Source organism: Arabidopsis thaliana (genome assembly GCF_000001735.4).
Source record: "Arabidopsis thaliana chromosome 1 sequence".
NCBI lineage: Eukaryota > Viridiplantae > Streptophyta > Magnoliopsida > Brassicales > Brassicaceae > Arabidopsis > Arabidopsis thaliana.
In genome coordinates, this window is record NC_003070.9 from 26,852,366 (window position 1) to 26,872,404 (window position 20,039).

At 38.3% G+C, this 20,039-nt stretch overlaps 7 protein-coding genes and 1 long non-coding RNA gene across 12 annotated transcripts; 6 read left to right on the forward strand and 2 right to left on the reverse strand.

Moving 5' to 3' along the window:
- Positions 1-40: 40 nt before the first annotated feature.
- On the forward strand, positions 41-2,054 carry CSN5B (COP9-signalosome 5B). Of its 2 annotated transcripts, NM_001334491.1 has the most exons (7): positions 91-453; positions 537-584; positions 695-976; positions 1,048-1,195; positions 1,300-1,385; positions 1,628-1,705; positions 1,798-2,031. In NM_001334491.1, the coding sequence occupies exons 1-2, from the start codon at positions 195-197 to the stop codon at positions 539-541; spliced, it is 264 nt and encodes an 87-aa protein (NP_001321294.1). In that variant the 5' UTR covers positions 91-194; the 3' UTR covers positions 542-584; positions 695-976; positions 1,048-1,195; positions 1,300-1,385; positions 1,628-1,705; positions 1,798-2,031. The 2 variants fall into 2 exon arrangements, with proteins under 2 accessions (NP_177279.1, NP_001321294.1); NM_105792.2 differs by having other exon boundaries at positions 41-584; positions 1,798-2,054.
- A 139-nt stretch (positions 2,055-2,193) lies between these two features.
- Positions 2,194-2,857, forward strand: AT1G71235 (uncharacterized protein; the record flags this gene model as incomplete). Its single annotated transcript, NM_148648.1, has 2 exons — positions 2,194-2,440; positions 2,658-2,857. The coding sequence occupies 2 exons, from the start codon at positions 2,194-2,196 to the stop codon at positions 2,855-2,857; spliced, it is 447 nt and encodes a 148-aa protein (NP_683489.1).
- Positions 2,858-2,965: 108 nt separating this feature from the next.
- Positions 2,966-7,479, forward strand: AT1G71240 (chromosome-partitioning protein, putative (DUF639)). Of its 3 annotated transcripts, none has more exons than NM_001084340.2 (11): positions 2,966-3,316; positions 3,402-3,633; positions 3,725-3,872; positions 3,967-4,074; positions 4,268-4,431; positions 4,762-4,927; positions 5,173-5,309; positions 5,424-6,102; positions 6,313-6,425; positions 6,617-6,872; positions 6,959-7,479. In NM_001084340.2, the coding sequence occupies exons 1-11, from the start codon at positions 3,124-3,126 to the stop codon at positions 7,232-7,234; spliced, it is 2,472 nt and encodes an 823-aa protein (NP_001077809.1). In that variant the 5' UTR covers positions 2,966-3,123; the 3' UTR covers positions 7,235-7,479. The 3 variants fall into 3 exon arrangements, with proteins under 3 accessions (NP_001077809.1, NP_177280.2, NP_001323175.1); NM_105793.3 differs by having other exon boundaries at positions 3,044-3,316; positions 3,722-3,872; positions 6,959-7,472; NM_001334492.1 differs by lacking the exons at positions 6,617-6,872; positions 6,959-7,479 and having other exon boundaries at positions 3,048-3,316; positions 6,313-6,465.
- Positions 7,480-7,744: 265 nt separating this feature from the next.
- Positions 7,745-9,361, forward strand: AT1G71250 (GDSL-like Lipase/Acylhydrolase superfamily protein). The gene is made up of 5 exons (NM_105794.4): positions 7,745-8,033; positions 8,140-8,267; positions 8,332-8,574; positions 8,653-8,908; positions 8,994-9,361. The coding sequence occupies exons 1-5, from the start codon at positions 7,760-7,762 to the stop codon at positions 9,215-9,217; spliced, it is 1,125 nt and encodes a 374-aa protein (NP_177281.1). The 5' UTR covers positions 7,745-7,759; the 3' UTR covers positions 9,218-9,361.
- On the reverse strand, positions 9,292-11,089 carry ATWHY2 (WHIRLY 2). The gene is made up of 8 exons (NM_105795.5): positions 10,995-11,089; positions 10,803-10,906; positions 10,625-10,728; positions 10,439-10,531; positions 10,256-10,350; positions 10,099-10,172; positions 9,802-9,890; positions 9,292-9,609 (listed from the first exon to the last, which is right to left on the reverse strand). Exons 1-8 carry the CDS (start codon positions 11,024-11,026, stop codon positions 9,484-9,486), a joined length of 717 nt encoding a protein of 238 aa, NP_177282.2. The 5' UTR covers positions 11,027-11,089; the 3' UTR covers positions 9,292-9,483.
- Positions 9,605-9,824, forward strand: AT1G09223. The gene has a single exon (NR_139584.1). It is a non-coding gene; the product is annotated as an other RNA (long non-coding RNA).
- A 132-nt stretch (positions 11,090-11,221) lies between the features above and the next one.
- Positions 11,222-17,650, forward strand: POK (Vps52 / Sac2 family). Its single transcript, NM_105796.3, has 20 exons — positions 11,222-11,397; positions 11,498-11,592; positions 11,693-11,750; positions 11,923-12,018; positions 12,155-12,256; positions 12,412-12,495; positions 12,582-12,662; positions 13,060-13,203; positions 13,604-13,695; positions 13,983-14,064; positions 14,348-14,530; positions 14,997-15,112; positions 15,202-15,260; positions 15,501-15,601; positions 15,974-16,024; positions 16,275-16,454; positions 16,545-16,679; positions 16,831-16,905; positions 17,007-17,064; positions 17,148-17,650. Exons 1-20 carry the CDS (start codon positions 11,371-11,373, stop codon positions 17,450-17,452), a joined length of 2,124 nt encoding a protein of 707 aa, NP_565015.1. The 5' UTR covers positions 11,222-11,370; the 3' UTR covers positions 17,453-17,650.
- Positions 17,651-17,727: 77 nt separating this feature from the next.
- AT1G71280 (DEA(D/H)-box RNA helicase family protein) lies at positions 17,728-19,787 on the reverse strand (the record flags this gene model as incomplete). 2 transcript variants are annotated; one of them, NM_105797.2, is made up of 7 exons in its annotated part: positions 17,728-18,248; positions 18,325-18,431; positions 18,511-18,721; positions 18,796-18,875; positions 19,049-19,335; positions 19,361-19,448; positions 19,515-19,787. In NM_105797.2, the coding sequence occupies 7 exons, from the start codon at positions 19,785-19,787 to the stop codon at positions 17,897-17,899; spliced, it is 1,398 nt and encodes a 465-aa protein (NP_177284.1). In that variant the 3' UTR covers positions 17,728-17,896. The 2 variants fall into 2 exon arrangements, with proteins under 2 accessions (NP_177284.1, NP_001323383.1); NM_001334493.1 differs by having other exon boundaries at positions 17,776-18,248; positions 18,522-18,721.
- Positions 19,788-20,039: the final 252 nt, after the last annotated feature.

Below are 20,039 nucleotides of genomic sequence, written 5' to 3' on the forward strand. Positions count from 1 at the left end.
AAATTTTATTTCTAAATTAGAGAAGAATCCAGAGGAATTAATTTTCACCACTTTTCTCTTCTTATATATAAGTCAATCCCCGAAGTAACATTTTTGACACAGTTTTCAATTCTTCAGCAGACAGATCGATCACACTCCATCGATTCCGTATGAAACCCTAGATTTCTGCAACTGAATTCCTAATTCGAAAAAGAATGGAGGGTTCGTCGTCGACGATAGCAAGGAAGACATGGGAACTAGAGAACAGCATTCTAACAGTAGACTCACCTGATTCAACCTCCGACAACATCTTCTACTACGACGATACTTCACAGACTAGGTTCCAGCAAGAGAAACCGTGGGAGAATGATCCTCACTACTTTAAACGAGTCAAGATCTCAGCGCTCGCTCTTCTTAAGATGGTGGTTCACGCTCGCTCTGGTGGTACAATTGAAATAATGGGTCTTATGCAAGGTAAGACCGATGGTGATACTATCATTGTTATGGATGCTTTTGCTTTACCAGTGGAAGGTACTGAGACAAGGGTTAATGCTCAGGATGATGCTTATGAGTACATGGTTGAGTATTCACAGACCAACAAGCTCGTAAGTGAGATTCAAGAAACTTCAAAGTTTTGATTTTTTTCTTTAGAAAGTTTGTATATAAGTCAGAACAGTTTGATTGATTATGGTTATAATAACTTGACCTTTATAAGGCGGGGCGGCTGGAGAATGTTGTTGGATGGTATCACTCTCACCCTGGATATGGATGCTGGCTCTCCGGTATTGATGTTTCTACGCAGAGGCTTAACCAACAGCATCAGGAGCCATTTTTAGCTGTTGTTATTGATCCCACAAGGACTGTTTCAGCTGGTAAGGTTGAGATTGGTGCTTTCAGAACATACTCTAAAGGATATAAGCCTCCAGATGAACCTGTTTCTGAGTATCAAACTATTCCTTTAAATAAGATTGAGGACTTTGGTGTTCACTGCAAACAGGTACATTTTCTTGATTTTTCTCGGTGCAAGGTCCCAACATGATTCTTATGTTTGGCTTTTGGTTTTGGCAGTACTATTCATTAGATGTCACTTATTTCAAGTCATCTCTTGATTCTCACCTTCTGGATCTACTATGGAACAAGTACTGGGTGAACACTCTTTCTTCTTCTCCACTGCTGGGTAATGGAGACTATGTTGCTGGACAAATATCAGACTTAGGTAAACTCTTGGATATGGCCTAAATCATTCACTCTTACTTTTTTTTCTCAAGTCACAGTCAAGTAATGTGTTATATAATCGTTTTCGTAATTTTACCAATGAAGCTGAGAAGCTTGAGCAAGCCGAGAGTCATCTGGTTCAGTCTCGCTTTGGAGGAGTTGTGCCATCATCCCTTCATAAGAAAAAAGAGGTATGTCCTAGTGGTTCATCAAATTTTAATTGCGATTACGGTGGCTAGTTAAGTGCCTCTGTAAACATCTAGCTACTAAGAGGATATATCTTCAAATGTTTTGGTTATTGGGACCTGGAGGTGTTCTGTTTAGTTGAAATGAAAGTGTTGTTGAAGGTTGTACAGATATATAACTTTCGAGAATGTTAATGGGTGTTGCTTGTTAAAGATCTCATTTGACGTGTGTTCTAAATCACTTTCAGGATGAGTCTCAACTAACTAAGATAACTCGGGATAGCGCAAAGATAACTGTGGAACAGGTCCATGGACTAATGTCGCAGGTGAGTAATAATATTGAAACGAAATGGTGACATATCTCCCTTAAGGTTCGTGTATTTCACAGACTCAAAATCCATCATTGTTGTACTTGTAGGTCATAAAAGATGAATTATTCAACTCAATGCGTCAGTCCAACAACAAATCTCCCACTGACTCGTCGGATCCAGACCCTATGATTACATATTGAAGTTGCTCTTCTTTTGGTTTCTAGTTTTGGATTGACCCATCATTTGTTGTCCTTTCATTTATTTTCTGTTGTGTAAAGAATTATAATGCTAATGAGAATAATACAGAAGAAGATTTTGGTTAAAGAAATGTTTTTAAGCCCATTCGATTCGTCGGGGTTAAAGGAATAATCTTAAGCCCTTAAACAAAAATTGTATTTATGGAAATCAGAAACCTAGTGATCTTTTCCAACTCTATCCCCTCTCTCTTTCCTTCTCTGCACTCACGTTGTCCGTGAATAGGTGGTACTAAAACATGGCTAACAATGGCAATCATCTTTCTCTGTCTTTGTTTGTTGATGAAAAGTGTTCCTTATGGGACTGTCGACGACGACGCCCACAAGGAGCTATGTACTGCCAACCTGACCATCTTCAACAAGCTTATCAAGAACGCACTTCACACAACATGGCAAACTTATACACTTGAAGACGTAGTATTGCGGAGAATCTTAGAAAGCCTTAGTTATCCGGAGCTTCGTGGAAGTCCGGGGATACCAAACCTTCAAGAAAACAGTCAGTTATTGTCTATAGCTCCGCACGGATATGTTTCCTACAAATTTGACATGTAGCGAGAAACATAGCATATGGCTGTTTCTCGCGCTGTTCGTGCCCGACCAAGGGGTTTGGAAACTGGTTAAAGAACGGCATCGAAGGAACTATGTACGTGATAAATTTATACCACGTTTTGCTATGAACAATGGTTCAACATGGGAGCTATATAGGTTTACAGTGAAAAGTGACTCTGTAGCCTTTTTCACTATGGAATATCGCAAACCCTTGCTTCTTGGGGTGGAGGATCTCAGCCTTTTTGATGATGATGTTGATGATGATTCGCATTCGAATAAGAGGAAAACTCCACCTTGTTCTGAGAGCAAGAGAACTGACAAAAGATCTTCATATGGACATGTTTCCGAGTATTCCTCTAAATAAGATTATGGACCTTAATTTGATGTTTACCTTTTATTTTCTGTTGTGTGACACAAATTTGTAGGCAAATGGGAATGAATTAAATTGGAATAATACAGAAAAAATTGTGTTAAGGAATCGTCGACATGGTTTGATATTTATTTGAGAATAAAGACACAAAAGATGAAACTAGAAAGCAATAATTTAGTAAGACCAACAAAAAAAAAGGGTGGTGTTTTGCTATTGTACGCCTCTTTCTCTCCAAAGCTTTTTTTTTTTCAGCTACAGAAATGGCGCAGAGAGTCGGAGCATTGAAAAGATTGAAACTTTCTTCTGCAACTCCAGATTTTCCTATTGGTTTCCGTTGTGATGGAGTTCGTGTTCATCGACGCTGCTCTTTCTCCAGAAATTGTGCTTCTAATCGAAAGCCAAGACTCCGAATTGTTGCTCAGAAGAAATGGAAATTGAACGATATCGACACAAGTAAGACCCTTCTTCCTCTTCGAATTCTGGTTCTTGAAGTTCTCTGTAACAGCTGCTGAGTTATGTTGGTGTTCTTATATGACAGATGTTGTACAAGAACGATTTAGTCAGTGGGTGTCGAAATCACAGAAAATTCTGAGTGATGTAACATCTCCATTGAAGAAAAAGAGTCAGAGTCTCAAAAAGATTGATCTTGAGGATCAACAAGATTTTGAAGACTTGGAGGAACTTCTTACAGTTGAACAAACTGTTCGAAGTGATACACCAAAAGGGTTTCTTTCTTTTGATGCTATTATCTCCATTGAACAGTTTAGTAGGTGAGCTAATCTAAACCACAGGATCATTGAATCATCTTCACTTTGTGGTTGTTGTTAAAGTATTCATTTTTCTTTGACCCTTTATAAGCAGGATGAATGGAATCACTGGGAAGAAAATGCAGGATATATTTGAAACAATTGTTTCTCCAGCTTTATCTACTGATGCCCGGTACTTGGTGGAGTATTGCTGTTTCAGGTTTTTATCGAGGGATAGCTCGGAGTTTCATCCGTGTCTCAAGGTATCTGGAAACTGGGATGCTTTACACTTATTGTTTCAGAAATGGAGAGTATTGTTTATTGGTTTCTGAAGCATTGAAAATTATCTCTTCATAGGAACCTGCATTCCAGAGGCTTATATTCATCACAATGCTCGCGTGGGCGAATCCATATTGTAAAGAAAGAAATGCACGCAATGATGCCTCAGGAAAACCTTCTTTTCAGGTATTTCTTAGACCGTTCATTTCGTCTGTCTAGCTTATATGAAGACAAAAGTTCTTTATTCTCGAATTGAATCTTATTGTTGCTCTGAAGGTTGATAGTGGTAATAGTATAAACAAACAAAGTTTGTGATATCAGATTGTATTCTGCTCTTTGGGTAGCAGATCAATACTGATGAAGGTTATTGATGTTGAAGGGACGATTTATTGGGGAAGAGGCATTTATTCGTATTGCTCCAGCTATTTCAGGCTTGGCTGATAGGGCTACTGTACATAACCTTTTCAAGGCTCTAGCTACTGCCACTGATCAAAAAGGCATTTCTTTGGAGATTTGGCTTGCTTACATCCAGGAACTTGTCAAGTGAGTATGACATTTGGGTTGCTTTCCATTACTTGTTTCATTTTCAGATAGTGTGAACTGTAGTAAACTTTTTGGATAGCATGCATCTAAAATCTTTGTGCATTCAATGATATCTTTAGTTTGTAAACACTTGGGAGTTTAAGTGTATGATGTCCCTATAAACTTTGCTTTCTGTTTAATATGGACTCAATATAGCTTTTCAAGCTGAATATTGTCTTTTCGTACTAGTAGAGTTGAAATGTATGTGAACCGCATTAACGTAGATTTTGCATAAGTAAATATGACCCAACGTTGTTTACCTAGCTGAGTATCTTTCCATTGTCAGAACAGAATACACGAGGGACGGAAGTCACACCAGACTACAGACTTTCCGCAGTTGTCATCGGAGAGACTTTTATGCATGGCCGCCAACAGGAAAGGACCTGTTTTAAAGTGGGAGAATAACGTTGCATGGCCTGGAAAACTTACTTTAACTGATAAAGCCCTCTATTTCGAGGTAATTAGTTCTTTTTTTTCTAAGTCCCTTGGGAAGGAGCGAGCGAGTGAACACTCTTTTCTGTTTGCTTTTATAGATGAAGAACACTTCAGTTTTACATATTTACTGCATTGATATGCAACGTTAGCTGGAATTCTAAGTTGTTTAATTTTAAACTTTGCGAACCCATGTCTTATTAGAATGTTCTTTTGGTGTAGAAATGAGAACCCTAAACCCTTCTCATGGAAATGCTCTTTTGGTTTCAGCCAGTTGACATAAAAGGAAGTAAAGGGGTCTTGAGACTTGATCTCGCTGGAGACAAGTCAACAGTGGAGAAAGCGAAAGTGGGGCCTCTGGGCTTTTCTCTCTTTGATTCTGCAGTTTCTGTTTCATCCGGCCCCGGGTGAGTTCATATGTTCATGTAGCTGATCACTGATGTCGTTCTGATATGTCTCTGACGGTGCCATTTGTCTGGGTGGTCGTTTACCTATATGCTAACCTGTAAATATTCATTTAGGTTGGCCACTTGGGTTCTGGAGTTCGTTGACCTTGGAGGAGAACTTAGACGAGATGTTTGGCATGCAATTATTAGTGAAGTTATAGCATTGCACACATTTCTACGAGAATTTGGGCCAGGAGAGGGTGATAAGTCGCTGTATCAAGTGTTTGGTGCAAAGAAGGGTAAGGAAAAAGCAATTGCAAGTGCATCTAACTGTATTGCAAGACTTCAAGCTCTTCAATATATGCGGAATTTGCCTGATGATCCTATCAAACTAGTTCAGTTCTCTTTTCTTCAACAAGTAGCCTATGGTGACATCGTGTGTCAAACTTTAGCCGTAAATTTTTGGGGTGGACCACTATTGACCAAAGTTTCAGACAAACGAGGTGATATTGCCAGGGCTTCCAGAGAGTCCTATGAAACTTTTGATAACGTGTCTGATCTAGATGGAAGTGTTTACTTGAAAAGGTGGATGAGATCTCCTTCCTGGGGTTCAACTGCATCCATGAACTTCTGGAAAAACTCTTCTCTAAGACAAGGCTTAGTTCTGAGCAAACACCTTGCGGTTGCTGATCTTACACTTGTAGAGAGGGCAACAGAAACATGTAGACAAAAATACAAGGTGGTCGAAAAAACTCAAGCCACTATTGATGCTGCAACTATCAAAGGGATACCTAGTAACATTGACCTCTTTAAGGTAACACTTTTTCTCCATTGATAGTTTTGCTACAAACATTGTTTTGGACGGTTTCCTAATTCGTCATGTTTAGACAACTTTCATCTCTTGTGTCAATGGACTCGGTATTTGTAGTATTTTTCATTACCTTGCAAACTATTACATAAAATTAAATAAGTAGAGACCGTAGTGACTCAATGTTGTCCTGCTACTCTTATTTTTTAATCCCAGGAACTCATTCTACCACTGAGTATAACTGCCACAGAGTTTGAGAAACTCAGGTGCTGGGAGGAGCCTTACATGACGGTCTCTTTTCTAGCATTTGCATCAACGATAATTTTCAGGTTGGTTGACACTTAGACATGTGATAAATGTGATATCTCGTGCACATTAATGATTCTTAGGTTTAAGACTTGTAATCGCATGCAGAGAAATCATATTATCATTGCTGCTTCAAGTTAGATATTATTATCATTGCTTCAAGTTAGACTTAGTAATGATCTGATACCACTGAGGATACTTTTCTGCGCCTCAGGAACCTTTTGCAGTACGTTCTTCCCGTGTCTTTGATATTTTTGGCAACTGGGATGCTTACGTTGAAGGGACTCAGACGACAAGGCCGTCTAGGAAGATTGTTTGGAATAATTAGCATTCGAGATCAGCCATCTTCAAATACTATTCAAAAAATAATTGCTGTCAAAGACGCCATGCAAAATCTGGAGAGCTATCTCCAAAAGGTGAATGTAGTGCTTCTAAAACTACGGACAATTGTATTATCTGGTCATCCTCAGGTATGTTCTAATCACTGGATCAGGTTTCAGAGCTTTTTATTGCATTCCTTCTCTTACCTGGTGACGCGATTTGAAACTTTTCTCAGATAACTACTGAAGTAGCACTGGCTATGCTATCTATTGCAACGGTTCTAGTCATTGTCCCTTTCAAGTATGTTCTGGCTTTTGTTCTCTACGATCAATTTACTCGGGAGCTCGAGTTCCGGAAAGAAATGGTCAAGAAATTTAATGCTTTCTTACGGGAACGTTGGGAGATGGTACCAGCAGCTCCTGTCATTGTTTTACCGTTTGTTAATGAAGAGTCTACACCAGCAACTCAGGAAAACAAGCAGCTCAGAAAACCAACACCGAGAGGTGATTGATAAAAAGTGCCAAATTTGTATAATCTAGTGGCGTGTGCATGTTTTAACTAGAAGCTCAAGAAGGAACAAATATCAAATTGTAGTTGACAATGATTCATTAAATGTATATGAAAAGTAGTATAGATGTTAGTTGTTTATGCTTATTGCTCATCTTCTTAAAAATCTATTTCCAAAACCTGTCAGCCTTAAGAAATTCATTATGATCCGCTCGTGGCAACTCTATCCGTTAGTCTCAGATAATCCTGTGCTCATTTATTTCTTTTGATCTTTATCTGAAGAGGTTTAGAAAAAATTTCGTCATGGTCATGTCTCCTTGCGTATGCAGTTTTAGTCTCTTATTATGGAAATTTCAAGCATGATGCAAGCTTTTTGACTCGCTTACATGCAAGCAGTCGAAACGTGAGAGAGTAAGCAGTTACAAAGTGAATCAGAAATTCCGGAAGATAACTCCTTTGTGTCACATGCAGCATGTTTTGCTTAGAGCCTTTTATATAACAATCTTTCCATATTCACAAGTTAAGTAAAATGAACACAAACAGAAAGAAGATGAAAGTCCATATTGGAGGATATGTGTTGATACTTGCCTTGACGGTTTCTGTTATATTACAGCAGCCTGAGTTGGTCACTGGACAAGCTAGAGTTCCTGCTATGTTTGTACTTGGAGACTCATTGGTCGATGCTGGTAACAACAACTTTCTACAAACTGTAGCTCGAGCCAATTTCCTCCCTTATGGCATCGACATGAACTACCAGCCTACTGGCAGATTTAGCAACGGCCTGACTTTCATTGATCTGCTAGGTAAAATTTCAGACACTTGAACGAAGTTCATTTCGTCAAGATTCATCAGTTTGTCTTAGTATTCTCTTATCTTACTAAAAAACACAATTTCTTCTGTAAAAAACAGCTCGGTTGTTAGAAATTCCATCACCCCCTCCCTTCGCGGATCCAACCACATCAGGCAATAGAATCCTCCAAGGAGTTAACTACGCGTCTGCAGCTGCTGGCATCCTCGATGTATCAGGCTACAACTATGTATGTTTTTGTTCAAAGATATGTTAGTGTTAAATGGATAGAGGAATGATAATGTGGTGTGCAGGGTGGAAGATTCAGCCTGAACCAGCAAATGGTGAATCTAGAGACGACACTAAGCCAACTGCGAACGATGATGAGTCCCCAAAACTTTACGGATTACTTAGCAAGGTCGCTTGTGGTTCTCGTTTTTGGAAGCAATGACTATATCAACAACTACCTTATGCCTAATCTCTACGATTCCAGCATAAGATTCAGACCACCTGACTTTGCCAATCTACTTCTCAGTCAATACGCTCGCCAGCTTCTGGTAATGTTTTACATCAAATCTTCATATGGTATTATTTTATTAATCAATCTTCTGATAATCTTTTGAATCTATGTGTAGACTCTTTACAGCCTAGGTCTAAGAAAAATATTTATACCTGGAGTAGCACCACTAGGCTGCATACCAAACCAACGAGCCAGAGGTATCTCGCCACCTGATAGATGTGTTGACAGCGTGAATCAGATTCTAGGCACATTTAACCAAGGGCTAAAGTCACTTGTTGATCAGCTGAACCAGCGATCACCTGGAGCCATCTATGTATACGGCAACACCTATAGCGCAATTGGTGACATCTTAAACAACCCAGCTGCTTACGGTACACTTATTCTCGGATAACATGGTTGTCAAAGGAGTTTCTTCTATGATTTCTACTCTGATCAAACATGGTTTATATGGTACAGGATTTAGCGTAGTAGACAGGGCTTGTTGCGGGATTGGGAGGAACCAAGGACAAATTACATGTCTGCCGTTGCAGACTCCTTGTCCCAACAGAAATCAGTATGTCTTTTGGGATGCATTCCATCCTACTCAGACTGCTAACTCCATTCTGGCTAGACGAGCTTTCTATGGTCCACCTTCCGACGCATATCCTGTCAATGTCCAACAGATGACACTCCTTCACTAGTATATTTTGGTTTTCGTGTTTCTTTGAAGTTGTATGTTATAATGATTGAACCTATCTATCTATGAGTATCGAGTATCAAGTTGAAACCAAAATGCTTGTACTAAATAACATATGTGCTAATGAAAACAAGAAGACCCATGATTTAGAAGTCTTAGAGAGGACATATTAGTTTCAAAACAGAGCATGCCGAGTTTCGTGTGCACCAAATGCCAGAAAAAAGAACACATGCATTTTCAATTTACTCCGTTCCTACTACTCTCATCATTTCATTTATCCCACTCCAGCTCTAACTGTGGTTCAGTCTTTAGATGAGAAACATTCCTCGACGGCAGAGCTTCAGTATTAACGTGACCAGTTAACCGATTCCAACCCATGATGTGTGGAAGAGCAAACTGCACAAAATACAAAATCTGGTTAAAAAACAATCACCAATATCCCTTGAAGAATATATACTTGATCCAGATTCATGTGCTAAAACTGACAGAGAAGCAATGCCCTTGGTTTTTCTAGTCAATGTTTTTGGTTCTCGAACTGATATAATAGTAACAGAATATAGAGAACGCAGAATAAAAATCTTATCTTACACTAAAAGCTGTCTTCATCACTGCAAATTCAGCTTTTGTGACAGGAACCACAAAATAGTCATTGGTTTTGAGGATGCTATTGTTAACGCCTGCAACAAAACCGCAGAAGGTAAGTGTTTATACAGCATTAAGAATTCAGCATTCCTATTGTTATAAGACAGCTATTCTGTGCGAAAACTGTTATCGCCATATTACAAAACTAATACAAGTGCAAGCTTCTAAATTTACTAAACAGAAAGCTCCCATAACTAAGTATTTCAGTACTGATTATCCATGTTAATTTGATAGAAGCCTTACTCAATGAGATGAAGTAGCCGCTACCATCTGCGTGGGGCTTAACTGACAGTGACTTCCTGACTTGACCAGCATTACTGAGGAGTCAAAGACAAGTCTATGTCAGAACATGAAAATGCTGCGATAAAAATATAATGTATTGAAGCAAAAAAAGACAAACCTTGATTTCATGGAAGGGTCATGGAAAAACTCGGAGCTGTCTTTGGAACCCATGCTAATTAAGGATCCAACTTCAGTAGGTGACAAAGCAAATTTCTGCAATAATGTAGGAAACAAACCAAATTTATCAGAGGAGAAAGAAGAGACAAGTGAAGAAGATAGAGAGTGTGAAAAAGATCAATACCTGTTTCTTTTCCCAGTCGTACTTACGCTCACCAATAGCAGGCATAAAAGTCATCATTAAGGATCCACGACGATCTATCCGAAGATTTCCCGACTAAACAATTGTACTCACAGTAAGTAATGAGAATCTAAAAGAAGCCTTTAAAGAGAACACACAAAACTAAAAAGAAATGGATTTTGGGCTTACATCGATTTCAGTGAAACTGGGAAGAACAGGTTCAACAGAGAGAGCAGCTTTTCCTTTGAAGATAGAATAAGGTGCGAACAATCGACCACTAGGCTTTGCGGCATCTTCTCAAATCAAGCAAACAAAATTAGGGCAAGTACACTTAAACTGACGAAACGGAAACAAACCAAGTTCTTACCTTTACCAGGGAATCCACGTCCAGGGGTTGAAGAATTTGACCAGCTTGCAAAACCACGCAACGTCGAAGCTTCGAAAAGTGACTTACTTTGGTCACAAAGGCTCCTGCTTTAACAAAAACAAACCAACCCAGAGAAGCCATTTTAAGAGTAATGAAATCTAAAATCTGAATTTTGAGAGGAACTGAAGTAACCTGGAGAGCAAAGAGCGGGCTTGCTTCATCATCTTCTTCTGTCTCGAGTAAAAAGCATCACTTGAGGTCTTCCGACTTCTGAGGTTTTATGATTTATCAAAACGGGTTTTATCGGGCGACCCATATTTTAACCCGTTTGTTTTATATATAAGTCTTTTAACGGCCCAATGGGCCTTTATTGTTGATTGGGAAATTAAAAATCAGATTAGAGAAGACGAACGAATCTGAGAAAGGTGAAGCTGAAGAAGAAGAAGAAGAAGAAGAAGAAGAAGAAGAAGAAGAAGAAGACTCTCTAATGGCGGACTCAAACTGATTTCGAGGATTCTGATTTCGTTTTCTAGTTGAAGATCTTTCAACTCTTAATCTCATTAGGAAGATGTCCGACATTTCCATTGACGCATTGGTACTTCATTTTTTTTGCATTCGTGATCTTCTAGCCTTAATCATGGATCCTTTATGATCTCTTGTCTAATTCGCTTTGCTCTTCTATCTGAAATTCATAGGGCCAAACTATGGGGGACTTTAGTAATCATGAGAAACTTGGATTTGATTTAGGAGCATTTGTTGGAGACTTGGCTTTTGAAGAAGATTCAGGCAGGTAACGTTCTCATGTTTTGTATCTTAATTCGACTATAACATATGTTTCTGCTTCTCTTTGTTCTTCTGATTAGAATGCTCTCCTTTGATTTGTTTGGCAGTGAGGATATTTCATTGGAAGGGCTTCAACAAGAACTTGAAGAATGTGAAAGTGATGAGGTAAGTTATTCACTTAACTGAGATCAAACTTATAAAGCTAGCACCTCGGTTCTTCTTTTTCGAAGTATTGTTTCTACTCTCATTTGAGTTACTTTGGAGTACATGGATTGATCATAGAATGTTAGATCCATGGATATGATGTCCTTTCTATCTTGTTTGTGTGAAATGTCAGGTTGTTGCCAATATACTGTCTAGTGGTGACAAACTTAGAGAATATGCAAAAGGGGTTGAAAACAATCTACGCAAGGTTGAATTGGATTCAATCGAGGTTGTTATTCTCTACCTGTGCTACATTGTGGCACTTGTTGTTTTCTACTTTTTATGTACTTCCGTCTATAAGTTCGGGAATTTCTTTGATATCGTAAGTAACTAACTTAAATGCTTTACATTCCATGAATACTCAGGATTACATAAAGGAAAGTGACAACCTAGTCTCACTTCACGATCAGATTCGTGACTGTGACAGCATCCTGTCACAAATGGAAACTCTTCTCAGTGGATTTCAGGTATTTGAAAATTAGACATTTATATAATTTGTGTGTATGTATGTGCTTCTTTCTCCTTATTCTGACTTTTGCTTAATGGGAGGAATTTTTTTACTTTGAAATACATATATTTTTTCCTGGTAATCTAAATGTGCACTTTGCTTCTTTTCTTTCAGGAAGAGATTGGTTCTATAAGTTCAGACATAAAGATTCTTCAAGAAAAGTCAATGGACATGGGTTTGAGATTGAAAAACCGCAGGGTATAGCTAATCAGAAACCACTATTGGTATTATCTCTTGCTGCTTTCACTCGTGACTCATCCAAATGAACTCTTCTATTTGAATAGGTGGCTGAATCAAAGCTAGCAAAATTTGTCGAAGACATTATAGTGCCACCAAAGATGATAGATGTAATTGTTGACGGAGAGGTATTTTTCAAATTCACTTTTTATGTAGCTTTGGTAGGGTTGGAGATTTGTAGGAATTTTGTAGGATCTCGTCATGTTGTATACATGTCTAATTTTTCTTTTTGTTTCTGGTGCTATAAGAATTACTGATTTGGTGCATATGTTGTAATCTGAAACATGGAGGAAAAATAGAAAAACAACATTTTCTGGTTAAGCTTGGTATATGCTTCCCCTATGTGCAATACTAAAATTTATTAAATTTTCTTCATTTTGTTTTCTTACACCATTTAGTCCTATCTTTATGTCCCCTGAGTACGTGTTTTTTTTGTAAAACCATAGTGGTGCATTTAAGCCTAGGTTGGATTGCTGAGGGTATTTTTATTGCTAATCTGATAGTCGTATTATTTTCCTTATTCAGGTGAATGAAGAGTATATGAAAACGCTTGAAATTCTGAGTAAGAAGCTAAAATTTGTAGAAGCAGATCAGGCAGTTAAAAGTTCCAAAGCGTTAAAAGATGTAGAGCCTGAGCTCGAAAAGCTTCGGCAGAAAGCTATTTCCAAGGTTATTGATCTACTTTCTCTGTTACTTGATACCAAAAACTTATATATTTCGCTGAAGGGAGTGTGATAGGTCCAAACATAACTGTACCTATTGACTCTCAAAACACACTGATACATGCATATTTCTTAAAGTTGTTAATTGTTTGATAAAAAACTACAGAAAAGTTAAGTTCCTGATATAACTCAACTTATTCTACCTCAATGAGATGAATCATTGTTCCTTCCCTCTGAAAGAATTTATGGCCAGGAAAAAGTTGCCATCTGCGATAAATTCAACTTTTAGTTCTGTATTAAGTCATTTGTGTTTGTTCTCGTCCAATGCTGAAAGGGCATGCACGACTGCACGTCGATGGAGCATTCTAAATTTGTTCTCATGCAATAGATTTAAATTCGTTTTGCAGGTGTATGATTTTATTGTCCAGAAGCTTATAGCCCTGAGGAAACCCAAAACAAACATTCAGATTCTTCAACAGAGTGTGTTATTAAAGTACAAGTGAGTTATGCTCTCCAAGCCCCTTTAATTGGTTTTGACGTAGTGAAACTACAAATTGTACAACGTCTCCTGTCTTGCATGTATGTTTCTGTTAACTTTTTCTGCATGTGTATGTGGTCATCACCTTACAAACGTTTTGGTTAGTTATCTTGGTTTGGATTTTCCCTTTGTGATGTTGACGGAGTTGTTTTATTTTACATGTTACTGATATCCAACTTGATATTATATTGCTTCTACAAGACTTATGTGGATACATACTTCATTCACCAATTACAATTTAATGATAGGTATATTATCTCCTTCCTCAAGGAACATGGAAAAGAAGTGTTTATGGATGTTCGTGCTGCATACATTGATACCATGAACAAGGTGATATTCTTTATCTTGTTTGATTTCTTACACTATGCTGCAACTCCTTTATATAGTCTTAGTTGAATGAGGAAGAATACACAGATAGATTTGACTAAGGTTATTCTCCGCATATGCAAGGTAGTGGATACAACATCCAATTGTACGTTACATGCAAGTAATTCTTCTATTCTTGTTTTCTAACTATAATTGGACAAAGCTAGTTGGTTAGATAAAAATGCTGTTTGCTAGCTTAGGCTTTTAAATGTTATTACACCTTATGTATTGTATGATCTTGTTTCAGGTGTTAAGTGCACATTTTCGTGCTTATATTCAAGCACTTGAGAAACTACAGTTAGATATAGCCACAGCATATGACTTAATTGGGGTAGAGACCAGAACCACCGGCCTCTTCTCAAGAGCTAGGGAGCCACTAAAGAACCGCTCTGCCGTTTTTGCTTTGGGTGACAGGATAAAAATTATAAAGGTATGCATCATTCAGCAGTTATCATTTTTTGATTGATTTTTTCGACCATTCTACATGCTCTGGCGAATTTGTTATATAAAATGAGTTGCTCTTCTGACTCTTTAATACAAAAGATGGTACTAGGTCTGCGTCTTTACAAATAAAGTATAAGTTATATTAATGTATTGTACACCATAAGTTTTATTGAGGAGTGCCCACTTTGGTTTTGGTTCAGATATTTTAGTCTTAGGTTATAAATTATAGGAATCAAATATTTTGGTTCATTTCAGTTTTGGTTTTTACGATATGTATCCTTAATTTTAAAGGCTCCTCAAATAGATGGAAGTTTCGATTTGTTTTTCTCATTTTCAATTTGGATTAGTGTGGTATCAATTTGTTTTTTTTTGCTATAGAAGAAGTAAATCCAAAGTTTGTTTGGTTTAACAATATTCGTTAAAAGACTTAAGTTTCAGTATGACCGCTGTAGGATATTGATCAACCTGCTTTGATCCCGCACATAGCCGAAGCCAGCTCTCTCAAATATCCTTATGAAGTGCTCTTCAGGAGCCTGCACAAGCTACTTATGGATACAGCTACTTCTGAGTTCTGTTGATTTTTCCCCTTTTATATTTGTGTTATTGTCGCTCATCGCTCAACCCCCTGGTTAACGTCATTTGTTTTCATTTTAACAGGTATATGTTTTGTGATGATTTCTTTGGTGAAGAGTCCATATTCTATGAAATTTTTGCGGGTAATTTCTAATCTGTCTCCCTTCCTTTTGCTGTACCAAACTTTGTGGATTTTGTTAGCTGTGTAGAAGAACATCTGTTTTTCCTGTAATACTGGTATACCAAATTTGATATGGTGTTGAGCAGCGTGTAAGAAATTATCTTCTCTTCTTCCGGATAGAAAGCTGAACCTCTTGTACTTTACAATGGATATGATAATTGTAGCAGTTTTTTGGATAAATTCTAAAATTTAAATGATACAGGTCCATTTTCTGTCATCGATGAGCACTTCAATCCCGTTCTTTCAAACTGTTTTGATGCTATTGGCCTGATGCTTATGATTCGCATAATACACCACCACCAGGTATTAACGATGACCTAACTACTAGTTTATCTGCGTTTTGGTGAATATCTTGGAATTAGGTAATTTATTTAGCTTCTTCCCTTTTGAACTTTTCTAGTCTCCCACATATGTGAGAATGCATTGAAGTATGGTTAGATATTTATCAACTTGGCATTGGAAAGAGTTCTCTTAATATCTTGCAAACTAACGATGTAGATATACCTTCAACTGGTCCACATAGGCGTATTACAACCAGTCTATATTTTTTCTCAACAGTATGATAATCTAGTGTAGCTTATATTACTTATTTTCATGATCCAGCCTTTTGCAAGGGTCATGATGGTATTATATGTCCACTAATAGTTAAGCAATACTTTCCCACCTTTTTTACAGCTTATCATGTCTCGCCGGAGAATTCCATGCCTGGACTCATATCTGGACAAGGTTCATACCTCTCTATCTCTTTTATTATGTTTGATCAACATTTAAATATGTATGGTGCAATAAAAAGAGTTCATTATTATTGTGCTCATCTTCAGCTGTTTTCACTTGGTCGCTAAATGTTTTCTTTTTGGTATAACTTTGAAGGTCTTGTATAGATCTTAGATATAAGCTTATAGATGCGGCTATGGTTTGATTTCCTTAGGTTTCATAGTCCTCTCTCAATGAATCTTTTATTTTGGAAATTGAGCAGGTTAATATTTCTTTGTGGCCTCGTTTCAAGATGGTGTTTGACTCACACCTTAGCAGTCTGAGAGATGCAAACATTAAGACATTATGGGAAGATGATGTTCATCCTCACTATGTCATGAGGCGTTATGCTGAATTCACGGCTTCGTTTATTCACCTAAACGTTGAATATGGAGATGGGCAGGTTCGTTATAAGATTGCTTCTGTCTCTAGTGATATGTATTACCTGTTCTCATCACTCAAATCGCTTGACACTATATATGAACCGCTGCAGCTTGATATAAATCTGGAGCGGTTAAGAATGGCTGTAGATGGGTTGATTCTCAAGCTTGCAAAGTTGTTCCCAAGGCCAAAGCAGCAAATTGTGTTTCTCATAAATAACTACGATATGACAATCGCTGTACTGAAGGTGAGTTGAATCCTTGGCCGTCTCATGTTAAGTGCACCCATGTGGACCAGTGTTTTCTTGGTTTGAAATGGCTTTCTACGAATCTCAAGGCTTAACTAATTGAGTCTGACCTACCAAAAGAATCTGTTTTGATCATCTTCCTGTATTTTAGGAAGCTGGACCAGAAGGTGGGAAAATTCAAATGCATTTTGAGGAAATGCTAAAGAGTAACACTTCATTATTTGTGGTAAGGGGCAAATACTAGGTTACCTTTGTAATTTGCTTCATGGGTATAACATAAAACTGTCTTTGTAGTAGCCTAACCTTAAATCTGATGTTAACTCGTAGGAAGAACTGCTGGTGGAGCATTTCAGTGATTTGATCAAATTCGTGAAAAATCGAGCTTGTAAGCAACTTGTTTCTTTCTTTTCTTCACGTACTCATCGAGTGTTAAGTTGAAAAACCACTAAACTGTAAGATATGTGGCAGCTGAGGATTCGAGCTTAAATCCAGAGAGGTCCATTACAATTGCTGAAGTAGAGCCACTGGTGAAGGACTTTGGAAGCAGATGGAAGACAGCGATTGAGTTGATGGACAAAGACATCATAACTTCCTTCAGTAACTTCTTGTGTGGTATGGATATTTTGAGAGCTGCATTGACACAACTATTGCTCTATTACACAAGACTCACAGACTGCATCAAGAAGATAGATGGTGGATCTGCTCTGAATAGGGATCTTGTCTCCATCCAATCTATCATGTACGAGATCAGGAAATACTCCAAGACTTTCTGAAAGATAGCATATGTGGCTCCTTAATGAAGAGTATGTAAGATAAGTCAAAATTTTCAAAGTGAATCTAAAGCCAGTATTATGGGTCAGTAATGTATCTATCTTTCAAACCAGTAAGAGTTCCTCTAATGTCTTTCTTTTGCTAAATTCTCCACAATTATCTGACCAATATGTTTGGAATCAATTTCATAAAATAGAACCAAAAGACAAACATGATCTCAGTTTTTTTTAAAAAAGAAGAAGCCATTTTGCTTTTTAACATTTTGACAAATGAGAGAGTATAATTCTCTATTATATTAAATAGTCGTCAACCTTCACATCTCTACTGCTCTAGTCCAACAAGCCTGAAAGGTTTTCTTGCTTCTTTATCAGACAAAATCATGAGCTCCTGTAAGTTTAGCAAAATCATCTTCTGTAATTGAACCTTTCTTCAGTTTTTTCAGTAAGCTATAATCTCAAATTCATTTCTTCTTCATCTTGAGCTGTTTGGATAGTTTGTCTTTGCCTCCCCGTTAACTTTCTCTTTCTCGACGCTTTGTTAGAATCATCAACCGCCTCTTTGGAGCTTTTCTTGCGTTTCCCTCTCTTTTCTTGTTGCAGTTTGTCTTTCCTTGCTAATAAGTTTTGCTGCCTTTGTTTCTCCCGAGATTTGTTCTTGAATTTTATGTCCTCAAACGTGATGCCTTGGACAGGTGTAAAACCGACAATGCCAATTCTGTCTTGTTTAACTTCAGATATGTAAGGAAAAGACAAGATGCCATATCCCATGGCTAACTTTCCGATTTCAAGTCCTTTCCAACTGTAAATTTAAGGGGAACAAAAGAATGGAGTTACAAAAGCTAACATATTTTAGCAACTCAAGGAAAGAAATGAACCTGAAAATGTAAGAGCATTGATGCTCCTTATAAGCACGGACAAAGGAAACAAATGCCTTTAATCCCTTCTCCAACACTTCCCGGTCCTTGATGGCTAGTGAACGTATCTGCATTTTACATTGTAGCAATTATTATTAAACCACCCTGTGGCCGAGAGCGAGAGAGAGAGAGAGAGAAAAGAGATACGTAAACGATGCCTGGAATGTCAAGTCCACGTGCAGCGACATCTGTGCATAGAAGGACACCGCTTGATGCCTCTGTAAACGAAGCTAATGCCGTGTCTCTACCTTTCTGATCCATCTTCCCATGGGTGGGAAAGAAGGAAATGGACTTGAGGCTAGGAATTTTTGAAATTACGAGTCCCCAGTAATCAACACAAGCACATGTCATGAAGAATCTGCAGAAGAGATACTAGTTAGACTATCTGTAAAAGGATGCTTAATTTGATAAGTACGTTGTGACAAAACTTACACGACAAGCTTTTTATTTTTGTTCTCGATCAGGAGATGCACTAGTTGAGATGACTTTTGATCTGCTTCGCATTTCAAATACTGCAGAGGCACGAAGAAGAAATAAACTTACTATCCCGAAACACATATACGTATATAAATATTGACCTTACAATAATAATACCTCACAATACAGACCAGAAGGCGTTTTCGACTTTGACTCATCTCCCAATCTAACTTCCGTAACGTTCCTAAGCTCCCGATCTAACTCTCACAGGATTCCTAAGGCCAGCCTTGGCCAGGTCTGCAACAGCTTGTGTTTGTGTAGCTGAAAAGAGGCCAGTCCTACGTTGCTTTGGCAAGCGAGATATAATGTAATTGACCTGCTTCTGGAACCCCATATCCAAAAGTCTATCGGCCTCATCTAAGATAAGAATCTCGAGATTTCGAAAATCCAGAAACTCCATTCGTTTCATCATATCTGAAAGCCTTCCAGGGGTGCCGATCAAGAGATTGGCTCCTTCTTCTTCGAGAGTATTCATGTCAGCTTCCACCTCTCGACCTCCAACAAGCAGGACAGAGTTCACATTTGGCAAAGTCGAGACGAACGGCTCTTGCCACCTTATGTATCTGCGCTGATAGCTCTCTCGTTGGCGATATAATCACCCCCATTACCTGAGATTGAAATTGTTAACATATAGCATAAGCTACTACTCTTGATATTCGGCTAATTCTCCTTACCTGGTGTGGCTTCGGAGGGTAGGAGTTGGATCGACGGATAATCTCTATGAAGGGAAGGAGGAAAGCTAGGGTTTTTCCAGAACCAGTGGCTGCGTCGACGACAACATCCTTGTGGCTGCAGAGGAAAGGGATCGTCTCGGCCTGAACCGGAGTGCAGACCTCGAAACCGGACCGGTCAAGCGCCTCGATGATATCTTCTGAGAGCGGAGGTTTGAGTTCAGAGAAACGCGGCGGCGCCTCCTCGATGATAGTGTTCGGTGGCGATGAATCCATGACGGCCGCCGCTTGCTTGTTGCTCACTCCAGCTTTATTTTTTAGACCTACAGCAAAATTTTGTTCGAATTAGGTAGTTTTTGGTCCAGTTTCTACTAAAGCCCACTAAGAGAAGAGATACATCTCTCGGCCCATTGTTAAAGTAAAGCTCTAGTCATTGCTTAAAAGAATACCTCTAAACATTGACATTTGACAGTAACAAACTCGGAGAGCATTCAGAGATCTACAAACAGATATTCTGTCACGGTTACC

What these genes read in the sequence shown, in the direction of transcription:
- AT1G71250 (NM_105794.4), top strand. Translation starts at nt 7,760, where the DNA reads ATGAACACAAACAGAAAGAAGATGAAAGTCCATATTGGAGGATATGTG. An exon ending in GACTTTCATTGATCTGCTAG is followed by an intron (nt 8,034 to 8,139) that starts GTAAAATTTCAG and finishes TGTAAAAAACAG; the next exon opens with CTCGGTTGTTAGAAATTCCA. An exon ending in AATACGCTCGCCAGCTTCTG is followed by an intron (nt 8,575 to 8,652) that starts GTAATGTTTTAC and finishes ATCTATGTGTAG; the next exon opens with ACTCTTTACAGCCTAGGTCT.
- ATWHY2 (NM_105795.5), bottom strand. Translation starts at nt 11,026, where the DNA reads ATGATGAAGCAAGCCCGCTCTTTGCTCTCCAG. An exon ending in ACGTGGATTCCCTGGTAAAG is followed by an intron (nt 10,729 to 10,802) that starts GTAAGAACTTGG and finishes TGATTTGAGAAG; the next exon opens with ATGCCGCAAAGCCTAGTGGT. An exon ending in CCAGTTTCACTGAAATCGAT is followed by an intron (nt 10,532 to 10,624) that starts GTAAGCCCAAAA and finishes ACAATTGTTTAG; the next exon opens with TCGGGAAATCTTCGGATAGA.
- POK (NM_105796.3), top strand. Translation starts at nt 11,371, where the DNA reads ATGTCCGACATTTCCATTGACGCATTG. An exon ending in TTGAATTGGATTCAATCGAG is followed by an intron (nt 12,019 to 12,154) that starts GTTGTTATTCTC and finishes ATGAATACTCAG; the next exon opens with GATTACATAAAGGAAAGTGA. An exon ending in TGAGATTGAAAAACCGCAGG is followed by an intron (nt 12,496 to 12,581) that starts GTATAGCTAATC and finishes CTATTTGAATAG; the next exon opens with GTGGCTGAATCAAAGCTAGC.
- CSN5B (NM_105792.2), top strand. Translation starts at nt 195, where the DNA reads ATGGAGGGTTCGTCGTCGACGATAGCAAGGAAGACATGGGAACTAGAG. An exon ending in TTGGTGTTCACTGCAAACAG is followed by an intron (nt 977 to 1,047) that starts GTACATTTTCTT and finishes TGGTTTTGGCAG; the next exon opens with TACTATTCATTAGATGTCAC. An exon ending in TGGACAAATATCAGACTTAG is followed by an intron (nt 1,196 to 1,299) that starts GTAAACTCTTGG and finishes TTACCAATGAAG; the next exon opens with CTGAGAAGCTTGAGCAAGCC.
- AT1G71240 (NM_105793.3), top strand. Translation starts at nt 3,124, where the DNA reads ATGGCGCAGAGAGTCGGAGCATTGAAAAGATTGAAACTTTCTTCTGCA. An exon ending in TCTGTTTCATCCGGCCCCGG is followed by an intron (nt 5,310 to 5,423) that starts GTGAGTTCATAT and finishes ATATTCATTTAG; the next exon opens with GTTGGCCACTTGGGTTCTGG. An exon ending in TATTATCTGGTCATCCTCAG is followed by an intron (nt 6,873 to 6,958) that starts GTATGTTCTAAT and finishes AACTTTTCTCAG; the next exon opens with ATAACTACTGAAGTAGCACT.